The 22059-nt window shown below is 51.0% G+C and overlaps 1 protein-coding gene across 1 annotated transcript; it reads right to left on the reverse strand.

The window, feature by feature from the left end:
• Positions 1-8282: 8282 nt before the first annotated feature.
• On the reverse strand, positions 8283-10768 carry TMEM141 (transmembrane protein 141). The gene is made up of 5 exons (XM_010602236.3): positions 10660-10768; positions 10298-10364; positions 9991-10074; positions 9432-9539; positions 8283-9107 (listed from the first exon to the last, which is right to left on the reverse strand). The coding sequence occupies exons 1-5, from the start codon at positions 10711-10713 to the stop codon at positions 9094-9096; spliced, it is 327 nt and encodes a 108-aa protein (XP_010600538.1). The 5' UTR covers positions 10714-10768; the 3' UTR covers positions 8283-9093.
• Between the last annotated feature and the right edge of the window lie 11291 nt (positions 10769-22059).

Here is a 22059-nt window from a genome sequence, read left to right on the forward strand (position 1 = left end):
CAAGGGATGAGCAAGTGGAGCCCAGGGTGCTTCTAGGACAGTGACACTATGTGACACTGTAATGGCAGGTATAAGACATTGTGTATTCATCACCACCCACAGTCCTGTACAGGCAGAATGAGCCTGATGTCAACTATGGGCATTTGTCAATGAGAACGTATCAGTGTTGGTTCACCAGCTGTGACAAATGAATACCAGATGTTAATAATGGCAGGAACCGTGCTTATATGGGGACTCTGTGCTTTCTGTGCAATTTTTCTGTAAACCTAAAAATGCTGTAAAAATTAAAGTCTATTTAAAAAAAAAGTCCAGTCTGGTCCAACAATCCAAGCCCAGGCTCTACCCTCCTGCGTTGTGAAGACTCTGCCCTGGGTGTGGTCAGCCCACCTCCTCCTCTCTTGTCCTCCCCAGGATAGATTGGTGTGAGGCTGAGGCAGTCTGTTCACTGTCCCTCAATACCCATTGTCCCCTTCCTCAGATACAGAACCCCTGAACGTTAGTGTCTTAGTTATCTAGCGCTGTTACAACAAAAGCACCACAGGTGGGTGGCTTTAATAAACAGAAATTTGTTTTCTCATGGTTTAGGAGGCTAGAAGTCTGAATACAGGATGCCAGCTCTAGGAGACGGCTTTCTCTCTCTGTTGGTTCTCAGAGAAGGTCCTCGCCTCTTTAGAGCTTCTGTTCCTCAGGCACCTTCCTATGGCTTGGTGTCTCTCTTCCCCATCTCTCCTAGCTTGCTTCCTCGCTTTCGCAACCTGCTCTTTTTATATCTCCGAAGAGACTGATTTAAGACACACTACACTAATACTGCCAACATAAACATGTTGTTATTGTTGTTAGATGCCATGGAGTCGGTCCCAGCTCATAGCAACCCCATGTACACCACCACAAAACAGTGCCCAGTCCTGTGCCATCTTCACAATTGTTGCTATGCTTGAGCCCGTTGTTGCAGCCAATATGTCAATGCACTTTTTTGAGGGTCTTCTTCTCTTTTTCTGGCCTTCTACTTTACCAATCATGGTGTCCTTTTCCCGGGACTGGTCCCTTCTGATAACGAGTCCAAATACACGAGACCAAGTCTCACCATGCTTGCTTGTTAGAAATACAAATTCTCAGCAGGTGTTCGAACTGGAACAACCCAGTTCAAGCCCCGAACAGCTCCATAGGATTTCCAAGGTTGTAATAATCTTTATGGAAGAAGCCCTCGTGGTGCAGTGGTTAAAGTGCTCCACTGCTAACCTAAAGGTGGATGGTTTGAGCCCACCAGCCATTCTGTGGAAGAAAGATGTTGCTGTAAAGATTACAGCCTTGGAAATACTATGGGGCAGTTCTACTCTGCCCTGTGGGTTACTATGAGTTGGAATCAACTTTATGGCAGTGGGTTTGGTTTGTTTGGGTTTGGTAATCTTCATCCCCCATGTGTCTGTCAGTTTGTGGTACTATGGGGGCCTGAGTGTTACTGTGATGCTGGAAGCTATGCCACTGGTATTCAGATACCAGCAGGGTCACCCATGGAGGACAGGTTTTAGCTGAGCTTCCAGACTAAGACAGACTAGGAAGAAGGACCCGGCAGTCTACTTCTGAAAAGCATTAGCCAGTGAAAACCTTATAAATAGCAGCAGAACATTGTCTGATATAGTCCTTGAAGATGAGCCCCCCAGGTTGGAAGGCTCTCAGAAGATGACTGGGGAAGAGCTGCCTCCTCAAAGTAGAGTCGACCTTAATGATGTGGATGGAGTAAAGCTTTCGGGACCTTCATTTGCTGATGTGGCATGACTCAAAATGAGAAGAAACAGCTGCAAACATCCATTAATAATCAGAACCTGGAATGTACGAAGTATGAATATAGGGAAATTAGAAATCGTCAAAAATGAAATGGAATGCATAAACATCGATATCCTAGGCATTAGTGAGCTGAAATGGACTGGTATTGACCATTTTGAATTGGACAATCACATAGTCTACTATGCTGGAAATGACAACTCGAAGAGGAATGGTGTTGCATTCATCCTCAAAAAGAACGTTTCAAGATCTAGCCTGAGGTACAACGCTGTCAGTGATAGGATAATATCCATACTTTTAAAAGGAAGACCAGTTAATACGACTACTATTCAAATTTAAGCACCAACCACTAAAGCCAAAGATGAAGAAATTGAAGATATTTTTCAGCTTCTGCAGTCTGAAATTGATCAAACTTGCAATCTGGGTGCATTGATAATTACTGGTGATTGAAATATGAAAGTTGGAAACAAAGAAGAAGGATCAGTAGTTGGAAAATATGGCCTTGGTGATAGAAACAATGCCAGGGATGGAATGATAGAATTTTGCATGACCGATGACTTCTTCATTGCAAATATCTTTTTTCACCAACATAAACGGTGACTATACACATGGACCTCGCCAGAAGGAATACACAGGAATCAAATCGACTACTTCTGTGGAAAGAGGTGGTGGAAAAGCTCAATGTCATCAGTCAGAACAAGGCCAGGGGCCAACTGTGGAACAGACCATCAATTGCTCTTACGCAAATTCAAGTTGAAACTGAAGAAAATTAGAGCAAGTCCACAAGAGCCAAAATATGACCTGGAGTATATCCCACCTGAATTTAGAGACAATCTCAAGAATAGATTTGAAGCGTTGAGCCCTAATGACTGAAGGCCAGACGAGTTGTGGAATGACATCAAGGACACCATACTCCTTCAACCACATGAAGAAAGGAAGAGGTCATTGAAAAGACAGGAAAGAAAGAAAAGACCAAAATGGATGTCAGAGGAGACTCTGAAACTTGCTATCGAACATCTAGCAGCTAAAGCAAAAGGAAGAAATGATGAAGTAAAAGAAATGAACAGAAGATTTCAAAGGGTGGCTCGAGAAGACAAAGTAAAGTATTATAATGACATTTGCAAAGAGCTGGAGATGGAAAACCAAAAGGGAAGAACACACTCGGCGTTTCTGAAGGTGAAAGAACTGAAGAAAAAATGCAAGCCACAAGTTGCAATAGTGAAGGATTCTACGGGAAATATATTAAACGACACAGGAAGCATGAAAACAAGATGGAAGAAATACACACAGTCATTATACCAAAAAGAACTGGTCGACATTCAACCATTTCAAGAGGTGGCATATGATCAGGAACCGATGGTACTGAAGGAAGAAGTCCAAGCTGCACTGAAGGCATTGGCAAAAAACAAGGCTCCAGGAATTGATGGAGTATCAATTCAGATGTTTCAACAAACAGATGCAGCACTGGAGGTGCTCACTTGTCTATGTCTAGAAATTTGGAAGACAGCTACCTGGTCAGCTGACTGGAAGCCATCCCTATTTATGCCTATTCTCAAGAAAGGTGATCCAACTGAATGCGGAAGTTATTGAACAATGTCAGTAATATCACACACATGCAAAGTTTTGCTGAAGATCATTCAAAAGCAGCTGCAGCAGTGTATCAACAGGGAACTGCCAGAAATTCAGGCCGGTTTCAGAAGAGGACATGGGACCAGTGATATCATTGCTGATGTCAGATGGATCCTGGCTGAAAGCAGAGAATACCAGAAGGATGTTTACCTGTGTTTTATTGACTATGCAAAGGCATTCGACTGTGTGGATGATAACCAATTATGGATAACATTGTGAAGAATGGAAATTCCAGAGCACTTAATTGTGCTCATGAGGAATCTGTACATAGATCAAGAGGCAGTTGTTCGGACAGAACAAGGAGTGATTTAAAGTCAGGAAAGGTGTGCGTCAGGGTTGTATTCTTTCACCATACCTGTTCAATCTGTATGCTAAGCAAATAATCCAGGAACCTGGATTATATGAAGAAGAATGGGGCATCAGGATTGGAGGAAGACTCATTAACAACTTGCGTTATGCAGATAATACAACCTTGCTTGCTGAAAGTGAAGAGGACCTGAAGCACTTACTAATGAAGATCAAAGACCACAGCCTTCAGTATGGATTACACCTCAACATAAAATCCTCACCACTGGACCAAAAAGCTACTTCATGATAAACGGAGGAAGGATTGCAGTTGTCAATGATTTCATTTTACTTGCATCCACAATCAATGTCCATGGAAGCAGCATTCAAGAAATCAAAAAACACATTCCAATGGGCAAAACTGCTGCAAAGACCTCTTTAAAGTATTGAAAAAAAGCAAAGATGTCACCTTGAAGACTAAGGTGCACCTGACCCAAGCCATGGTATTTTCAATTGTATCATATGCATGTGAAACCTGGACAGTGAATAAGGAAGACCGAAGAAGAATTGATGCCTTTGAATTGTGGTGTTGGCAAAGAATATTGAATATAGCATGGACTACCAGGAGAACGAACAAATCCATCTTGGAAGAAATACAACCAGAATGCTCCTTAGAAGCACGGATGGTTAGACTGCATCTTATATACTTTGGACGTGTTGTCAGGAGGGATCAGTCCCTGGAGAAGCACATCATGCTTCGTAAAGTACAGGGTCAACGAAAAAGAGGAAGACCCTCAACGAGATGGATTGACACAGCAGCTGCAACGGGCTCAAGCATAACAATGATTGTGAGGCTGGTGTAGGACCGGGCAGTGTTTCCTTCTGTGGTATGTAGGGTTACCAGGAGTTGGAACCAACTCAACGGCACCTAACAACAACAACAATCTTCATGAATGGGTGCTGGACTTTGTCAAATGCCTTTTCTGCCTCAGTTGATAAGATCAATTGGTTCTTGTCTTTGGTTTTATTTATGTGATGGATTACATTGTTTTTCTAATTTTGAACCATCCCTGCATACCTGGTATGAATCCCACTTGGTCATGGTGAATCATTTTTTTGATATGTTGTTGAATTCTATTGGCTAGAATTTTGTTGAAGATTTTTGCATCTATGTTCATGAGGGATATTGGTCTGCAATTTTTTTTTTTTTTTGGTGTTTTTTCTGGTTTTGGTATCAGGGTTATGCCGGCTTCATAGGATGAGTTTGGGAGTATTCTGTCCTTTTCCATGCTCTGGAATACCTTTAGTAGTAGTGGCGTTAACTCTTCTCTGAAGGTTTGATAGAATTCTCCAGTGAAGCTGTCAGGGCCAGGGCTTTTTTCTATTACGTTTTCCATCTCTTCTTGTTATAGGTTTATTTAGTTGTTCTACCTAATTGTGTTAGTTTAGGTAGGTAGTACATGTCTAGAAATTTGCTTGTTTCCTGTAGGTTTTCAAATTTGTTGGGAGTACGAGTTTTCATAGTATTCTGTTATGATTCTTTTAATTTCAGTTGGGTCTGTTGTGATACTGCCCATCTAAGGGTTTGGTAATCTTCATGAAAGTGGACTGCCACATCTTTCTCCCATGGAGCTGCTGGTGGATTTGAACTGCCAGCCTTTTGGTTAGTGGTGAGTGCTTAACCACTGCGTCACCAGGGCTCCTTCAACCACAGACATAGGAGTTAGGATTTATAATACTTGTTTTGGGGGGATACAGGGCCGTATTTCCTAGGCTTCCTTGCATCAGAAGTGACCATGTGACAGCTGCTGCAGCCATCTTGGACGATGTGACAGTGGAGAACACGCTAAATGGAGCCTGAGTTCCTGAACGCGCATCTGCCCTCGACTGCCCACTTGGTCTTCTACATGAAAGAAAAATAAAACCCTAGCTTGGTTAAGCCACTGTTATAGTGGACTTTCTCTCATGTTGCACTTCTTTCAACAGATTCCCTGGTGCCCCAATAAATATTCTTTTGAGGGACAGGAATAGGGACAAAGCAGGGGCTGGAGCAGCACGGGCCTGAGCTGTGTGTGCCTGTAGACATCAGCTGTAAGGGACATTGGGTTTGCCAAGATTTTGTACAATCTCTGCCTCTTCCTCTTGTAGGGTGTAGGTGAGGCGGGGTAGTCTTGCCGGCTCTTGAGTTTGCATTTTATATGCAGAGCTCCAAAAGGCTGGCTCTGTTGGCATCCCTGGGTGGTGCAGTTAAGCACTTGGCTACTAACCAAGAGGTTGGTGGTTGGGCCCTGACAGGGAACACAACAGAGAATCCTAGACGGAGCAGGAGAAAAGTGTGGAGCAGAACTCAAATTCATGTAAAAAGACCAGACTTCATGGTCTGACAAACATTGGAGGAACCCCTGAAACTATGGCCCCTGGACACTCTGTTAACCCAGAACTAAAACCATTCATGGAGCCCACTCTTCAGACAAGGATTAGACAGGAAAACAAAACGAAAATAATGCTTGTGAGAAGTGTGTTTCTTGGTTCAATCAGATACAGGAGACCAAATGGGTGGCTCCTGTCCGGAGACAGGATGAGAAGGCATGAAGGGACAGGAACTGGCTGAATGGACACAGGGAACCCAGGGTGGAAGGTGGACAGTGCTGTCACATTGCAGGGATTGCAACTAACGTCACAAAACAATATGTGTAGAAATTTTTGTGTGAGAAGTTAACTTGAGCTGTAAGCTTTCACTTAAAGCACACAAAAAGAAAAAAGGAAAAAAAAAAGGGTTAGCCATTGGAATCCACTTAGACGGGCTTGAGCAAAAAGTTTACTTTTTTACTTCTCCAAGGTCACAACCATTGAAAAACTGGCCCACACAGGGGGTCAGCATGGCAGCACATGAACAGGTTTTTTGGTTTCTCTGTGCTCCTCACCCGCCCCTCCCCTGGAGAGAAGTGCCTTAATCTGATTGGTGAGTTTGGAATAATAACCAGGTGGGTTAGCCCAGCCACTCCTTCTCCCTTGTCTCTTGGAAACCAGGCTATAGGTGGGGCTACATACATTCTGCTCTGCTCCTCCATGCCACCTTTACAGACACAGACCGCCATGCAGAAAGGCCTCAGTGTCCAACAGGGCTACCTGAGCAGGTGGGAGTGTCCAATTCTGTGATGGTTAAGGTTGTGCGTCAGCTTGGCTGGGCCATGATTCTCAGTGGTTTGGCAGTTATGTAATGAAGTAATCATCTCCACGATGAGATCTGATATAATCACCTCCATGATGAGATATGCTATCAGCGGCCAATGAACCGAAAGGGTGTTTCCTTGGGGATGTGGCATGTATTCAACACACAGACTTTCTGGCAAAGCTCACTCACTGGCTTTTGCTTTGCTTTGAATCCTGCATCTGGCTTACCATCATCTGACCTTCAGTTCTTGGGACTTGAGTCAGCATCCTGCCATCTAACCTGTGGATCTTGGGTTCATCAGCCCCTGCGGTTACGTGAGTCAGGAGAAGCCTCCAGCCTGATGCCTGACCCATGAACTTGGGACTCTACAGCCTCTACAACCATGTGAGCCATTTCCTGACATGAATCTCTTTCTCTCTCTCTCTCTATACACTTCACTGGTTTTGCTTCTCTAGAGAACTCAGCCTATGGATTGAATTGTATTCCGCCAAAAAATATGTGTCAACTTAGCTAGTCCGCGATTCCCAGTATTTTGTCATTTGATGTGATTTTCCCATGTGCTGTAAATCCTACTAGCACTGGTGGCACAGTTGTTAAGCAATGGGCTGCTAACCAAAAGGCTGACAATTCAAATCCACCAACTGCTCCTGGAAACTCCGTGGGACAGTTCTACTCTGTCCTATAGGGTCACTGTGAGCTGGAATCAACTCAACGTCAATGGGTATCTACACGTATGTGTCTTAGTTACCCAGTGTTGCTATGACAGAAACACCACGTGTGGATCGCTTTAACAAACAGAAATTTATTCTTTCATAGTCTAGTAGGCTAGATGTCTGAATTCAGGGTGCCAGCTCCAGGGGAGGGATTTTTCTCTGTTGGCTCTGGGGGAAGGTCCTTGTCATCAATCTTCCCCCGGTCTAGAAGCTTTTCCATGCAGGAACCCTAGGTCCAAAGGATGTGCTCTGCTCCGGACTTGCTTTCTTGGTTGTATGAGGTCTGGTGTCTCTCCGCTCATTTCTCTCTTCTGTATCTCAAGAGACTGGCTTAAGACGCAATCTAATCAGGTTGAGTCCTAACTCATTAACATAACTCTAATCCTGTCTCATTAACACCATAGAGGTAGGATCCACAACACATAAGAAAATCATATCAGGTGACAAGATGGTGGACAATCACACAATATTGAGAATCACGGCTCAGCCAAGTTGACATTTTTGGGAGACACAATTCAATTCATGACATTCCACTCTTTGGCCCCCAAAATTCTGCCCTTGCCACATGTAAAACATATTCGCGTCATACGTATGTATGATGTTAATGGGGTGGGATTAGCAGCAGTTATATTAATGAGGCAGGACTCAATCTACAAGATTACATTGTCTCTTAAGCCAATCTCTTTTGAGATAGAAGAGAAAAAAGCAAGCAGAGAGACATGGGAACTTCATACCACCGAGAAACAAGGGTTAGGAGAACAGCACAACCTTTCGACTGGAGCTCCTGTGCTGAAAAGCTCCCTGACCAGGGAAGATTGATGACAAGGACCTTCCCCCAGAGCTGACAGACAGAGATAGTCTTCCCCTGGAGCTGGCACCCTGAATTCAGACTTCTAGCCTCCTAGATTGTGAGAGAATAAATTCTCTTTGTTAAAGCTATCCACTTGTGGTATTTCTGTTAGAACAGCACTAGATGACTAAGACAGATACCCTGCAATAGCAACGGCGTCGTAATCTTACTCTTTTGTTTCTCTGCTGGTTTAGAGCTCAGGCTGGAAAATAGAGAAGCTGTTTACTGGCCCTGAAACCCCCAACACCAGCTGTCACTTCTGACTTCCTGGGGATGCAGGAGCCAGATGGGGGTACCAGAGGCACAGGAGACTGCAGAAGGCCCCCTCACCGCTCCCCAGAGCTGCTGCCCCCAGAAGCACCACAGGCCACGGTAGTCTTGGCTCAAGATGTCGACCATGTTTCTGGAGGCCAACACCACCCCAGGGGACAGCCCTTTCTGGTCTGATCTCCTGGGCAGGAACCCGGCTTGAGCCACAGGAGTCTTCACAGGTGTGTGGGACCTGGCCACGTGTGTGTGCAGGGGACATTCGTGGGGCCCATAGGGCATGGTGAGGGTCTGTGCGAGGTAGGGAGGGCCAGGCTGGGGCAGCAGGAGGTGCTGAGGGCTGTGTTCCTGGATTCTCTCTCTGGACCTTCTGAACCCCCACTGGGTCTCTCCTAGCTGTGCTGATCTGTAAAAGACACAGGGAGGCAGCTGGGATCACATGGACCCCAGAGTTAGGGGTCCCAGTACCAATTTTTCTGTGGCAAGAAGAAAAGCAGAAAGCGGACCCAGGTCTGAATCAGTCCTGTTGGTGCTTGACACAGAGCCCCACCCCCCAGCTGGTCTTCTTGGGGTGTCCGTAATGGCTACGTGACCCTGCCTGTACTCTGTACCCCACCCCCTCTGGGTCTGCCTCCTTCTACTCTGTTGTCCATTAAGGGGCAAGGTCCAGCTTGGGGCTCCTGGGCACCGGAGCCTCAGGTGCTAATCCCCACTCCCCCGGCCATCTCACCTGTGCCTGCATCTTTGGGGAGCTGCCCTGTCTCCAGGAAGAGCCAGAGGTTGCTGCATTTCTGGGTCTCCACTCGTGTCACCCCGTAGCTGGCCACTGAGCCTGTGACTGAGAGAGGTTGGGGGCAGGTGGAGACAAGTAGAGACAGGTGAGAACAGGCGGCAGCAAGTAGGGGTAGCTGAGAGCAGGTGGGGGCACATAGAGATAGATGGGAGCAATTGGGAACAGGTGGGAGCAGGTGGGGGTAGGTGGGAGCAGGTGGGGTCGGGTGGGGGCAAATAGAGACAGCTGGGAGCAGGTAGGGGCAGGTGGAGACAGTAGGAGTGGGGACAGTTGGGGGCAGGCAGGCTGGAGGCCTCAGCCTGGGCACAGACTACTTCTGCAGACAGTGGTGGGTGGGCTCAAGCACTAAGACTGGGGACCCATCCCTGGAGGGTAGGGATGCCCCAACAACAGCCCTCCACCCCGAGGAGAACCCACCCCCGCTGAAGAGCCAGAGTCACCACTGGCAAGTCGGGTGCCGTCCAGGGGCCCCAGGCACCGGCCGTCGGGTACCCACCCACGGCCACCAGCACGGTCCACCGCAAGGGGCACGCAAACTTCCTGTGTATAAGCATCTGCAGGCCGAAGGCTGCACCGGTGCCTGCCAAGACCAAGGCCCCGTCAGCCAGCCGCTTCCGGCTCGGGACCCTGGTGCTCGGGACCCTGGTGCTCGGGACCCTGGTGCGGTCTGAGGGCACCCGTCGGCCCCCCGTACAACCCGGTTCCACCCTGCGGCCAGGTGACTTGGCGCCACCTCCTGGGAAGTCAGGGTAAGGCAGGAGGGCGAGGCCGCTCCACTCCCCCGACACCTGGACCCAGCGTACCTGTGACAAAGGTGAGAACGCCCTTTACGAAGGCCTTTGACTGGCACACAGCATACTCCCCGAGTCCCTGGGGGTGTGGAGGGGGAAGGCTCAGGTCCCCGATCCCTCTTCCTTCACCGCCCCTTGTCCCTCCTTTGGGCACGTTCTGGCCGTGGGGGGCGAGGACTTGCCGCAGTGACACCTTGGGGGCTGGGATACCTTCCCCTCCCCCTATACCCACCAAGGACACCCGACCCTACAGCAAGAGGGTTTCCCTTCCCTCCCTCCTCCCCGACGGGGGCACCCCACCGCCCGCACACCCAGCCTCCCGCCCAGCTCAGCGTCTGAGGCCCGGGGCCCGTGGGCTAGCTCGGCTCTCTCACCGGGTGCTTGGCGGCCACGGCGTCGTCCACCCTGGACAGCCCCAGAGTCACCATGGCTGGCGGCGCGCGGGGAGCAGGAGGGCCAGCGTAAAGCCAGCGGAGAGGGCTGGGGCGGCGGGAGGGCGGAGCCGGGGCGGAGCCTGCGCAGTGTCAATGGAGAGGTCGGAGAAGGGAGGGGGCGGAGCCGGGGCGGAGCCTGCGCAGTGTCAACGGAGAGGTCGGAGAAGGGAGGGGGCGGAGCCGGGGCGGAGCCTGCGCAGTGTCAATGGAGAGGTCGGAGAAGGGAGGGGGCGGAGCCGGGGCGGAGCCTGCGCAGTGTCAACGGAGAAGTCGGAGAAGGGAAGAGGGGGCGGAGCCTGGGCGGAGCCTGCGCAGTGTCAACGGAGAGGTCGGAGAAGGGAGGAGGGGGCGGAGCCGGGGCGGAGCCTGCGCAGTGTCAACGGAGAGGTCGGAGAAGGGAGGGGGCGGAGCCGGGGCGGAGCCTGCACAGTGTCAACGGAGAGGTCGGAGAAGGGAGGAGGGGGCAGAGCCTGGTATGGTCCCGACCCTGTAGATGGGTGGGATGAGAGGGGGCGGGGCCTGAGCTGAGGGGCGGAGCCTATGGGTGGGGCGGCCTCAGTTACCGCCCCATTCCACTCTTCCCAGAAAAGGAGGCACTTAGCTTTATTACCTGAATGCAGAGGCATAGCTTTCAGCTTCACAGTAACACACAAGCACCCACAGTAGGGCAAACTGACAGAACTGATGAAAAAATTCAAGCCTCGAGTTGCAATAGTGAAGGATCCCGTGGGGAAAATGTTAAATGAAGCAGGAAGCATCAAAAGAAGGTGGACGGAATACACAAAGTCATTCTACCAAAAAGAATGGGTCGATATTCAGCCATTTCAAGAGGTGGCATATGATCAGGAACCGACGGTACTGAAGGAAGAAGTCCAAGCTGCTCTGAAGGCACTGCCGAAAAGTAAGGCTCCAGGAATTGATGGAATATCAACTGAGATGTTTCAACAAACAGATGCAGCGCTGGAGGTGCTCACTCGTCTATGCCAAGAAATATGGAAGACAGCTTCCTGGCCAACTGACTGGAAGAGATCCATATTTATGCCTATTCCCAAGAAAGGTGATCCAACCAAATGTGGAAATTATAGAACAATATCATTAATATCACCTACAAGCAAAATCTTACTGAAGATCATTCAAATACGGCTGCAACAGTATATCGACAGGGAACTGCCAGAAATTCAGGCTGGTTTCAGAAGAGGACGTGGAACCAAGGATATCATTGCTGATATCAGATGGATCCTGGCTGAAAGCAGAGAATACCAGAAGGATGTTTACCTGTGTTTTATTGACTATGCAAAGGCATTCGACTGTGTGGATCATAACAAACTATGGATAACACTGGGAAGAATGGGAATTCCAGAACACTTAATTGTGCTCATGAGGAACCTTTACATAGATCAAGAGGCAGGTGTTCGAACAGAACAAGGAGACTGATGGGTTTAAAGTCAGGAAAGATGTGTGTCAGGGTTGTATTCTTTCACCATACCTATTCAATCTGTGTGCTGAGCAAATAACATGAGAAACTGGATTATATAAAGAAGAACGGGACATCAGGATTGGAGGAAGACTCATTAACAACTTGCGTTATGCAGATGACACAACCTTGCTTGCTGAAAGTGAAGAGGACTCGAAGTGCTTATTAATGAAGATCAAGGACCACAGCCTTCAGTATGGATTACACCTCAACATAAAGAAAAAAATGCTCACAACTGGGCCAATAAACAACGTCATGATCAAGGGAGAAAAAATTGAAGTTGTCTAGGATTTCATTTTACTTGGATCCATAATCAATGGCCATGGAAGCAGCAGTCAAGATATCAAAAAACGCGTTGCATTGGCTAAACCTGCTGCAAAGGACCTCTTTAAACTGTTGAAGAGCAAAGGTGTCACCTTGAAGACTAAGGTGCGCCTGACCCAAGCCATGATATTTTCAAACGCATCATATGCATGTGAAAGCTGGGCAATGAATAAGGAAGACTGAAGAAGAATTGACGCCTTTGAATTGTGGTGCTGGCGAAGAATATTGAATATACCGTGGACTGCCAAAAGAACGAACAAATCTGTCTTAGAAGAAGTACAGCCGGAATGCTCTTTAGAAGCAAGGATGGCGAGACTGCGTCTCACACACTTTGGACGTGTTGTCAGGAGGGATCAGTCCCTGGAGAAGGACATCATGCTTGGCAGAGTACAGGGTCAGCGGAAAAGAGGAAGACCTTCAACAAGGTGGATTGACACAGTGGCTGCAACAGTGAGCTCAAGCATAACAACGATTGTAAGGTTGGCTCAGGACCGGGCAGTGTTTCGTTCTGTTGTGCATAGGGTCGCTATGCGTTGGAGCCAACTCGACGGCACCTAACAACAGCAACCGTTCTTATCATGGGAGGGGGCTTGCACACAGACACAATACTCATTTGTTTAAGTACCACAGCAAGGAATTAAATCTCTTGAAAACGACCATGGAGGCCGCGATTAATTTCTTTTAGCAAATTTGTACTGGGCATATTATGCCCCTGCTTGGAACCGGCTCTGAGCTAGGGGCCAGGTAGGCGGAGGAGAAGTACGTGCCGTCCCTGAACCTGTTGATCCCAGGGAGTGGTCCTGGGCACCCTACCTGGTGGGGGACAGTGGCTTGGGGCACAGGCTAGGGCAGCGTCTGGGGCAGGGGCGAGGCCCTGCTGGCCATAGAGCTGCTGGGGGCTTGCTGCTCCAGGTGAGGCTGCAGGGGGACAGCATACGCCCTGCTGCCAGGTCCCCGTTTTCTTGGCCACTCCCCTACCTTGGCTCCACCAAGCGGGGCCACAGGAAGCCCTCCCGCCCTTGGCTTCGAGGCGCCCTCACCGTCTAGCTGCTGCCATCAGCGCCCATGCCCAAGAACTTCTTACAGCCAGCAGTCAGGGAGGCGGATGGTGTGCCAGCCAGTCAGGGTACTGTGCACGCCAGCACATCCTTGCAGCTGCAGGGCCCTGTGGCAGGGAGGGCCTGGGGTGCGCTAGCTTGGGAAAGGGTCCCCCTGCACCTGGCCCTAAGGGTCCAGCCTCCAGCTAACAGTCATGTGGGGCAAAAGTAGAGGCCAGGGTGGGCTGAGCCCTGGGGTTCAGGTGGGGAGCTGGGGTAATTCACCTTTCTGACACATCACATTCTGCAGTTCCTTCTCACCTGGGCAGGAGAGCTGGTGACTTTCTCTCTGTCCGACCCTCCACAGCCGCAGATGGCACCATGGCATGAATGCCCCTGGGAAGGTTAAGGTTGTGTGTCAGTTTGGCGGGGCCATGATTTTCAGTGGTTTGGTAGTTATGTAATGATGTAATTTGGCAGTTACACAATGATGTAATCATCCTCCATGAGGTGCTCTGATTATGATCAGCCAATCAGTTGTAAGGGGAGTTTCCTCAGGGATGTGGCCTGCATCCAATATATATGGACGCTCTGGCAAAGCTCGCTTGCTTGTTCTGGATCCTGCATCTGGCTCGTCATCATCTGACCTCCAGTTCTTGGCAGTTGAGTCAGTGGTCTGGTGTATTGCCTGTTGATCTTGACAGTCATCAGTCTTCATGGCCTGTGAGCCAGCAGCCTGCTGTCTTACCTGCTGACCTTGGGTTTGTCAGCCCTTACAGCTACCTGAGTCAAGAGAAGCCTCCAGCCTGACGCCGGACCCACAAACTTGGGCCTTGTCAGCCTCTACTACTCTACAACTCAACAAGGTGGATTGACACAGTGACTGCAACAATGAGCTCAAGCACTACAACGATTGTAAGGATGGCTCGGGACTGAGCAGTGTTTAGTTCTGTTGTGCATAGGGTTGCTATGACTCAGAACTGACTTGACGGCACCTAACAACAACACAACTGCGTGAGCCATTTCCTTGAGATAATCTCTGTATATATACATATATGTGCTTCATTGGTTTTCCTTATCTAGAGAAGGACATCATGTTTGGTAAAGTAGCCCAACCAAAAAAAAAAAAAAAAAAAAAACCCAGTAAAGTAGAGGGTCACCACAAAAGAGGAAGACCCTCAACGAGATGAATTGACATGGTGGCTGCAACAATGGGCTCAAGCATAACAACGATTGTAAGGATGGTGCGGGACCAGGCAGTGTTTCACCCTGTTGTACATAGGGTTGCTGTGAGTCAGAACTGACTTGATGGCACCTAACGACAACAGGGAACCCAGCCCAAGACAGCCCTATAGCCCTCCCTTGCATGATGAGTGCACCACCCACCCCCACACTGGTTGCTTGGCCCTGTCAGCACCTGTTCTCCCCCTGCCACTGCCTGCTCCAGGGATCCCCTCCAGAGCTGCGGATTGGGCTGGACTGAGTGCTCCCTTCAGGGCCTCCTTGGCCATGGGTCCTTCCTGCTCTCCTGTTTCACAGCCCAAGTCCCTGGGGCCCCCATGAGGAAACGAACTTGTGGCCTTCCAGGGGTCCCGGGTTGGAGTGGTACTCACCCAGCATGCTGCATCGCCCTTGCCACTGTTCTCCCCTGCAGAGAACATGGTGCTAGTCTGGTCATGTGGCACCTCCCCCTCATATTAGGCTGGGTTCTGTAGAGAAGCAAAAGCAGTAAAGTGTATAAATATATATACTCATATCAAGGAAATGGCTCACAAGGTTGTGGAGGCTGGAACATCCCAAGTCCCTGGGTCAGGAATCATGCTGGAGGCTTCTCCTGATTCACATAGCTGCAGGGACTGACAAACTCAAGATCGACAGGTCAGACAACAAGGCTTTGGCTCACAGGCTTCAAAGACTGATGAATGCCAAGATTGACACCAAGATGGCAGGTAAGCTCCTAGCTCAAGTCCCAAGAACTGGAGGTCAGGTGAACAGGAGCCAGCCGCAGAATCCAGAGTGAGCAAAAGCCCACAAGCCTTGCCAGAAAGTCCACCTATTTAGGACACTGGCCACACTCCCAAGGAAACTCCCTTTCAACTGAGTGGCTGCTTATAACAGATCCCATCATGGAAGTGATCACATTATATCAAATCTCATCATGGAGGTGATCACATCATCATATAACTGCCAGATTACATCAGAACTGCTGACCACTGAGGATCATGGCCCAGCCAAGTTGACACACAACCTTAACAATCACACCCCCCTGTCTGCCAGGGACACATGGCCCCCTCTAGGCCATAGGCCCCAGAACTGACATGGGAGGAGGCCTGGGCGGGGCTGGGCTGCAGCCCCTTCCTGTCTGTGCCTCTGGAGCCTTAGAAGTTCTGGGTTGTGTTGCTGGGAGACCCCTTCACATGGACTAGGTGGGGGGGTCCAGAGACCATCTCCTTCTCTGTCCTCAAGGCTCCCTTTGAAGCAGACAATACCTCTACCTGAGACCTGTCCCCTGAGCTGTCTCTCCTGGCCCCTCTGTACCCCAGGGGGTGGCCTTGGCCAAAGGCTCCCCTCTGACTCCAGGGTTGCCCATAGCCCCTGGCGCTCATGTGGGCAGAAGGGGGCTCTCCCGGTGCAGGCCCTGCCAGGAGGGGGCACCTAGCTCCTGGGAAGGGGCCGCCTCCACCTCCTCTCCTCTGCAGAACATGGGTGAGTTGTATGTGTGTGTGTGCGAGGAAGTAAATGTGTCTGTGTGAGTGTGATGGTGTGCACATGTGCGTGTGTGCATGCATCTTCATGTGTGTACGTGTGCACACGTGTGGGAGTGTACTGTGTGTGCATGCATGTGTTCATGAGTGTGTGCAGGGGTGGTGGGAGGGCGCCCATGCACCCTGATTATTGGGACACGGAGGGACAGAGCTGGCCGGGCCTGGGTGGAGGAGGGGCTGGAAGATGGGGTGCGAGGGACAGCCAGCTCTGCTCCCCCACCTCCCGCCAGGCCCTGGGACACATGGGCAGACCGGCAGACAGACTGACGGGGGCCTGGCTGGCCCCATCTTCCTGGGCTGCCTGCGGCACCTCGCTTTCCTGTAAACACAAGCACCCACTTGACCCTGCCCACTGGGTGGGGTAGGGAGGGCTAACCAGGGCGCAGGGACCCGCAGCCCATCACCTAGTTCAAGTGGACAGGTGAAGCCTCAGGGCGAGTGGAGGGGGAGGGTTTGCCCACATTTCACACCAGCGGGCCAGGAAGAGCAGGGCAGCCTTGGAGGACGACGCCCTTATCCTGGGCCCCCACATCCACCATCTTCACCTCTTCACACAAAGGTGGGGCTGCAGGTTGCCCCCCACCACTTTATGAAGGTTGTCTTGTGTCAGCCCACAGCCCAGGAGGTTTCCACCAGGACCAGCCTCTCGTCCTTCCCGGTGCTGCCTCCCACTGCTCGGGCTGGAGGGTGTGTGTGTGCATACATGTCTGTGCACATGTGTGCCTGTGTGAGTGTGCACTTGTGTGTATGCACATATGTACATGTGGGCATGTGCACATATGTACAGGCATGTTCACATTTGTGTGGGTATCTGTATGTGCCTATGTGGGTGTGTGCATTTGTGTGCGTGCGTGCGTGCGTGTGTGTGTGTCTGTGTATGTGTGGAGTGGTCAGCAGAGCTCCAGGTTTTCTGGGCCAGGCCCCGTAGCCCTGGCACCCTGCCCACCAGCTGTATGGCCTTTGCAGGCTCTCTGTTCCCTCAGCCTCAACTTGCTCCTTGCTCTGGGACAATGACAGCTCCCACCCAGCCGGCTGTGCCGGACAGAGGCCTGGGCCAAGATTGTAGTGCTGCCAGCCATTGCTAGGAGCTTTTGCATAGGGCAGGAGGCCCTCACAAAGCTGCCCATCAATGCTCCCAGGGTATATGGCTTCCAGAAAAAGTCCTACTGGCAAGGCGTAGTCAGGGGCACGCTGCGTGGTGGTCCCTGGGGCTCTGCTCACCCTGCTGCTCAGCCTCCCCGCCCCCAGCTCCTGGGTGGCCTGAGTGACCCTCCCGTTGTGGTCACCCAGCCTGAACACGTTCTTCCACCTCCAGCGGCCCTCTCCCCGGAACAAGCCTTGCAGCCCCACAGGCCCCTCTCACCCAGGGCCAGAGGGGAGAAGAGGATGAGGTGAGCTGTGAGGGTACACAGGGCAGACCACCTGCATGTGCCCCACTCTCTGTACCAGATCTTCACCCTCCCTGGCACCCTGGCTCCCTGATGAGGCATGTCACCCTGCTCAGAGGGGGCAAGGTGGGCTGCATCTGGCCTGTCTGCCCCCACTGCAAGCCTTTCTTCCCAGAAACGTGGCCCACATGCCACTTCCTCCACCTCAGCGCCCCCTTCTGACAGGTGGGCACCCCCACCCGCCCCACCGGCTCTCTCCCAGAATCACTTGCACATGTGCTGACCTTGGCTGGGACTGTCAGTGCTCAGGGCAGGAGGCCTGGGTCTCCGATTCCCCATCTGTCAGCAGAGTAACAGCGTAGCCTGTCTCACGGGCGGTTGGAGGAGCTGGTGCTGGGCATCCAGGTGTGGCCATGTCTGCCCAGCAGATGGGTCGTGTCAGCCCAGGCCAGCCACACACAGGGGAGCCGGTACCTTCACCCTGATTCGGGCAGCTCCTGCAGCTCCTGTGCCTCCTGGTGCTGCCCGAGGTAGAAGGTTCCAGAATGCTGGGATTGGGCATTCCCAGCCCCCTGGACAGGGAGCCCATCAGAACCCATCTGCTTGGAAGGAGCCCAGGCTGCTTGGGCAGGAAGCTTGGAGGGGCCTAAGGTTTCTGTGTCGGAGATTACAGGGGAGAGGGAGGGTGCTGCGGCCAGGTGGACCTTGGGCCCTGCCCATCAGTGTCAGCTCTGGGGTCCTGGCCCCACAGGGCCTGCAAGGGCTTAAATGAAGCTCAGAGCGTGGGGGGTTTCTCGATGCAGAGGAGAAGACTGTGGGCCTGGGGGCTTCTGATCAACTTGAAGGAGCTTCCAGCACTCCAGGCCCCTGGCCAGCTGACCCAGAGGCTGACAGGGACCGGCCTGTTATAGGAGGGTGATGGCCTTCACACGAGACCCTTACCTCATCCCACATGTGCTGAGTGAGTCCTGACCCACAGGGCTCACACCTGTGCCCAGCACACCTGTGCCAGCACACCTGTGTCAGCACACCTGTGCCCACTGCACCTGTGCTCACTTGTCACGGATTGAATTATGTCCCCCCAAAAATGTGTGTTATCAATTGGGCTGAGTCATGATTCCTGGTATTGTGTGATCTTCCTACATGTTGTAAATCCTGCCTCTGTGATGTTAATGGGAAACCCTGGTGGCGTAGTGGTTAAGTGCTACGGCTGCTAATCAAAGGGTCGGCAGTTCGAATCCACCAGGCGCTCCTTGGAAACTCTGAGGGACAGTTCTACCCTGTCCTATAGGGTTGCTGAGTCGGAATCAACTCGATGGCACTGGGTTTATGATGTTAATGAAGGAGGACGGGTGGCAGTTGTGTTAGTGAGGCAGGACTCAACCTGCAGGATTGGATTGTGTCTTGAGGCAATCTCTTGAGATATAAAAGATATAAGCAAGCAGAGAGACGGGGGACCTCCTACCACCAAGAAAGAAAGCTCCAGGAGCAGAGCGCGTCCTTTGGACCTGGGGTCCCTGCGTGAAGAAACTTCTAGTCCTGGGGAAGATTGATGAGAAGGCCGACAGAGAGAGAAAGCTTCACCTGGAGCTGACGCCCTGAATTTGGACTTTAACCTACTAGGCTGTGAGACAATAGATTTCTCTTTGTTACAGACATCCACTTGTGCTATTTCTGTTATAGCAGCACTAGGTGACTAAGACAGCAGTGCACCTGTGCTCACTGTACCTGTGTCAGCACACCTGTGCCCACTGTGCCTGTGGCCACTGCACCTGTGCCTACCGCTCCTGTGTCAGTATACCTGTGCCCACCACGCCTCTGTCTGCTGCACCTGAGTCAGCACACCTGTGCCTGCCGTACCTGTACCCATTACAGCTGCTCCCACAGCACCTGTTCCTACCGTGCCTGTGTCAGCACACCACTGCCCACTCTGCCTTGCCTACTGCACCTGTGTCAGCACACCTGTGTCCACGCCTGTGCCCACTGCACCTGTCTCCCCACCCATCTGCCAGCCTGACCCAGAGCCTTGGGCAGACCTCCCCATTGCCCCAATCTGTCACTTATAAAAATAAAGATTTATTTTTGAAAATAAGACATGACATCATAGAGGAGCTGGAAAATGCATACGACCACACAGGTTTGTTCATTTTATCACAGGGACAGGTAAGGGGCCTCTAATGCTCCCTTTTCATCCCAAGGGCCTTTCTCTCATTGCCCACTCCCCACGTGGGCAGCCCACTTCCAGTCTGTGGGCACCACCCTGCCCCTACAGCAGGAAGGGTGCAGCTGTGGACCCCAGCTGTGTTTCTGTCCCCCACCATGTCCTCAGCCCCGAGGCTCACTTCCCTCCCTTGGGACCCCACCACTCATCTGTAGCCTTCCTTCCTTAAACCAAGATTCCTGCCAATGCTGGCCTGCCCTTCCTGTTTGGAATCCGAAAACAAGCCCTGTATGGCAGAGTCAAGCGGCAGCTTCCTTCAGGATCACACCCCACCCCATGGGGAAGTAGGAGCCTCTGCTGGGTATCAGGAAACCCTTAGCTGAGGCTCTAGATTTGAGCTCTACCCTGGCTCCTAGATGGGTGCCCTGGGTGAACCAGACCTTCCAGGCACACTTGGCAACAGAGCTGCAGTGCGTGTGGTCAGCACAGCACAACTCTCTGGGGGCATACAGTGCCCAAAGTGGAAGGGTAGGGCTCCCATGGTCACCATACCTAGGCCCCATACCCAGACGTGGGCCCAGCCTGGTTACAGTGCAGGCCCTGTTGGAGCTGGGCATCAAAGCTGTGCTCCCACCCATAAATGGAGTGGGGAGAGTTGGGGCTCAGAAACTCCCTTTCACTGGTGTATTCCTGGGTGGGAGACAGAGCTGTGCCCCGAGGAGAAGGCGGGGCTGGAGGGATCCAGGGGGATGGCAGGAGACGAATTGGAGTGAGTTGAGATGGCATTTGTCTCTTGGATGTTTGCAGGGGAGATAGGCCCCCATCCCAGCCCTGAGGAGTCCAGGAAAGGTGGGAGCCTTGAGACCCAAAGCTAAGAGGGTGAGAGGGTAGGCCTGCCAGCCTGGGAGGAAAGGTCAAGGGTTCCCAACACCCTGGGGAGCCTCATCTGGCCATTTCTTCCACACAAAGTGGTTGACCAAGTGCAGAGCCAGACCTTTGCTCACTGGGAAGACGTCTCCTCTGCAGTCTGTCAGGGGCACCCCTGAATGTGTCTGTGTTGCAGCTGCTGTCCATGTGTGGCTTGCCCCCACATATGGACCTGACCATTTATGAGACAGCTTTTCCCTTCTGAATTGGGGGATTCCCCTGTAGATCCATAGGTGTGAGCTGAGGGAGGGGTGCTGGCACAACAGTGGTGGACGACATGGGAGCTGGGGCCATTTGGGGCAAATCTGTAACTGTGTACTATTGTCTTTCTATGTAAACGCAAACTTTCAAATCCTCTTTATTGATTGTTGTTGCTGTTGTTAGGTGCTGTCGAGTTGGTTCCGGCTCCTAGCCACCCTATGCAGAACAGAACGAAACACTGCTCAGTCCTGCGCCATCCTTCCAATTGTTGTTATGCTTCATCCCATTGTTGCAGCCACTGTGTCAATACATCTTGTTGAGGGTCATCCCACTGACCCTGTACTTTACCAAGCATGATGTCCTTCTCCAGGGACTGATCCCTCCTGACAACATGTCCAAAGTATGTAAGACGCAGTCTCGCCATCCTTGCTCCTAAGGAGCATTTTGGCTGTACTTCTCCTAAGACAGATTTGTTCGTTTTTTTGGCAGTCCGTGGTATATTCAATATACTTCGCCAACACCACAATTCAAAGGCATCATCTCTTCTTCGGCCTTCTTTATTCATTATCCAGCTTTCACATGCATATGATGTGATTGAAAATGCCGCGGCTTGGGTCAGGTGCACTTTAGTCTTCAGGGTGACATCTCTGCTTTTCAACACTTTAAAGAGGTCCTTTGCTGCAGATTTGCCCAATGCAATGTGTCTTTTGATTTCTTGACTGCTGCTTCTATGGTGTTGATTGTGGATCTGAGTAAAATGAAAACCTTGATAACTTCAACCTTTTCTCCATTTATCATGATGTTGTTCATTGGTCCAGTTGTGAGGATTGATTTTTGTTTTCTTTATGTTGAGGTGTAATCCATACTGAAGGCTGTGGTCTTTGATCTTCATTAGTAAGTGCTTCAAGTCCTCTTCACTTTGAGCAACCAAGGGTGTGTCATCTGCATAATGCAGGTTGTTAATGAGTCTTCCTCCAATCCTGATGCCCCATTCTTCTTCATATTGTCCAGGTTCTCGTATTATTTGCTCAGCATACAGATTGAATAAGTGTGGTGAAACGAT

This window comes from Loxodonta africana, chromosome 9 (genome assembly GCF_030014295.1).
Source record: "Loxodonta africana isolate mLoxAfr1 chromosome 9, mLoxAfr1.hap2, whole genome shotgun sequence".
Classification (NCBI taxonomy): domain Eukaryota; kingdom Metazoa; phylum Chordata; class Mammalia; order Proboscidea; family Elephantidae; genus Loxodonta; species Loxodonta africana.

What these genes read in the sequence shown, in the direction of transcription:
- TMEM141 (XM_010602236.3), bottom strand. Translation starts at nt 10,713, where the DNA reads ATGGTGACTCTGGGGCTGTCCAGGGTGGACGACGCCGTGGCCGCCAAG. An exon ending in CGTTCTCACCTTTGTCACAG is followed by an intron (nt 10,075 to 10,297) that starts GTACGCTGGGTC and finishes TGGTCTTGGCAG; the next exon opens with GCACCGGTGCAGCCTTCGGC. An exon ending in GACCGTGCTGGTGGCCGTGG is followed by an intron (nt 9,540 to 9,990) that starts GTGGGTACCCGA and finishes AACCTCTCTCAG; the next exon opens with TCACAGGCTCAGTGGCCAGC.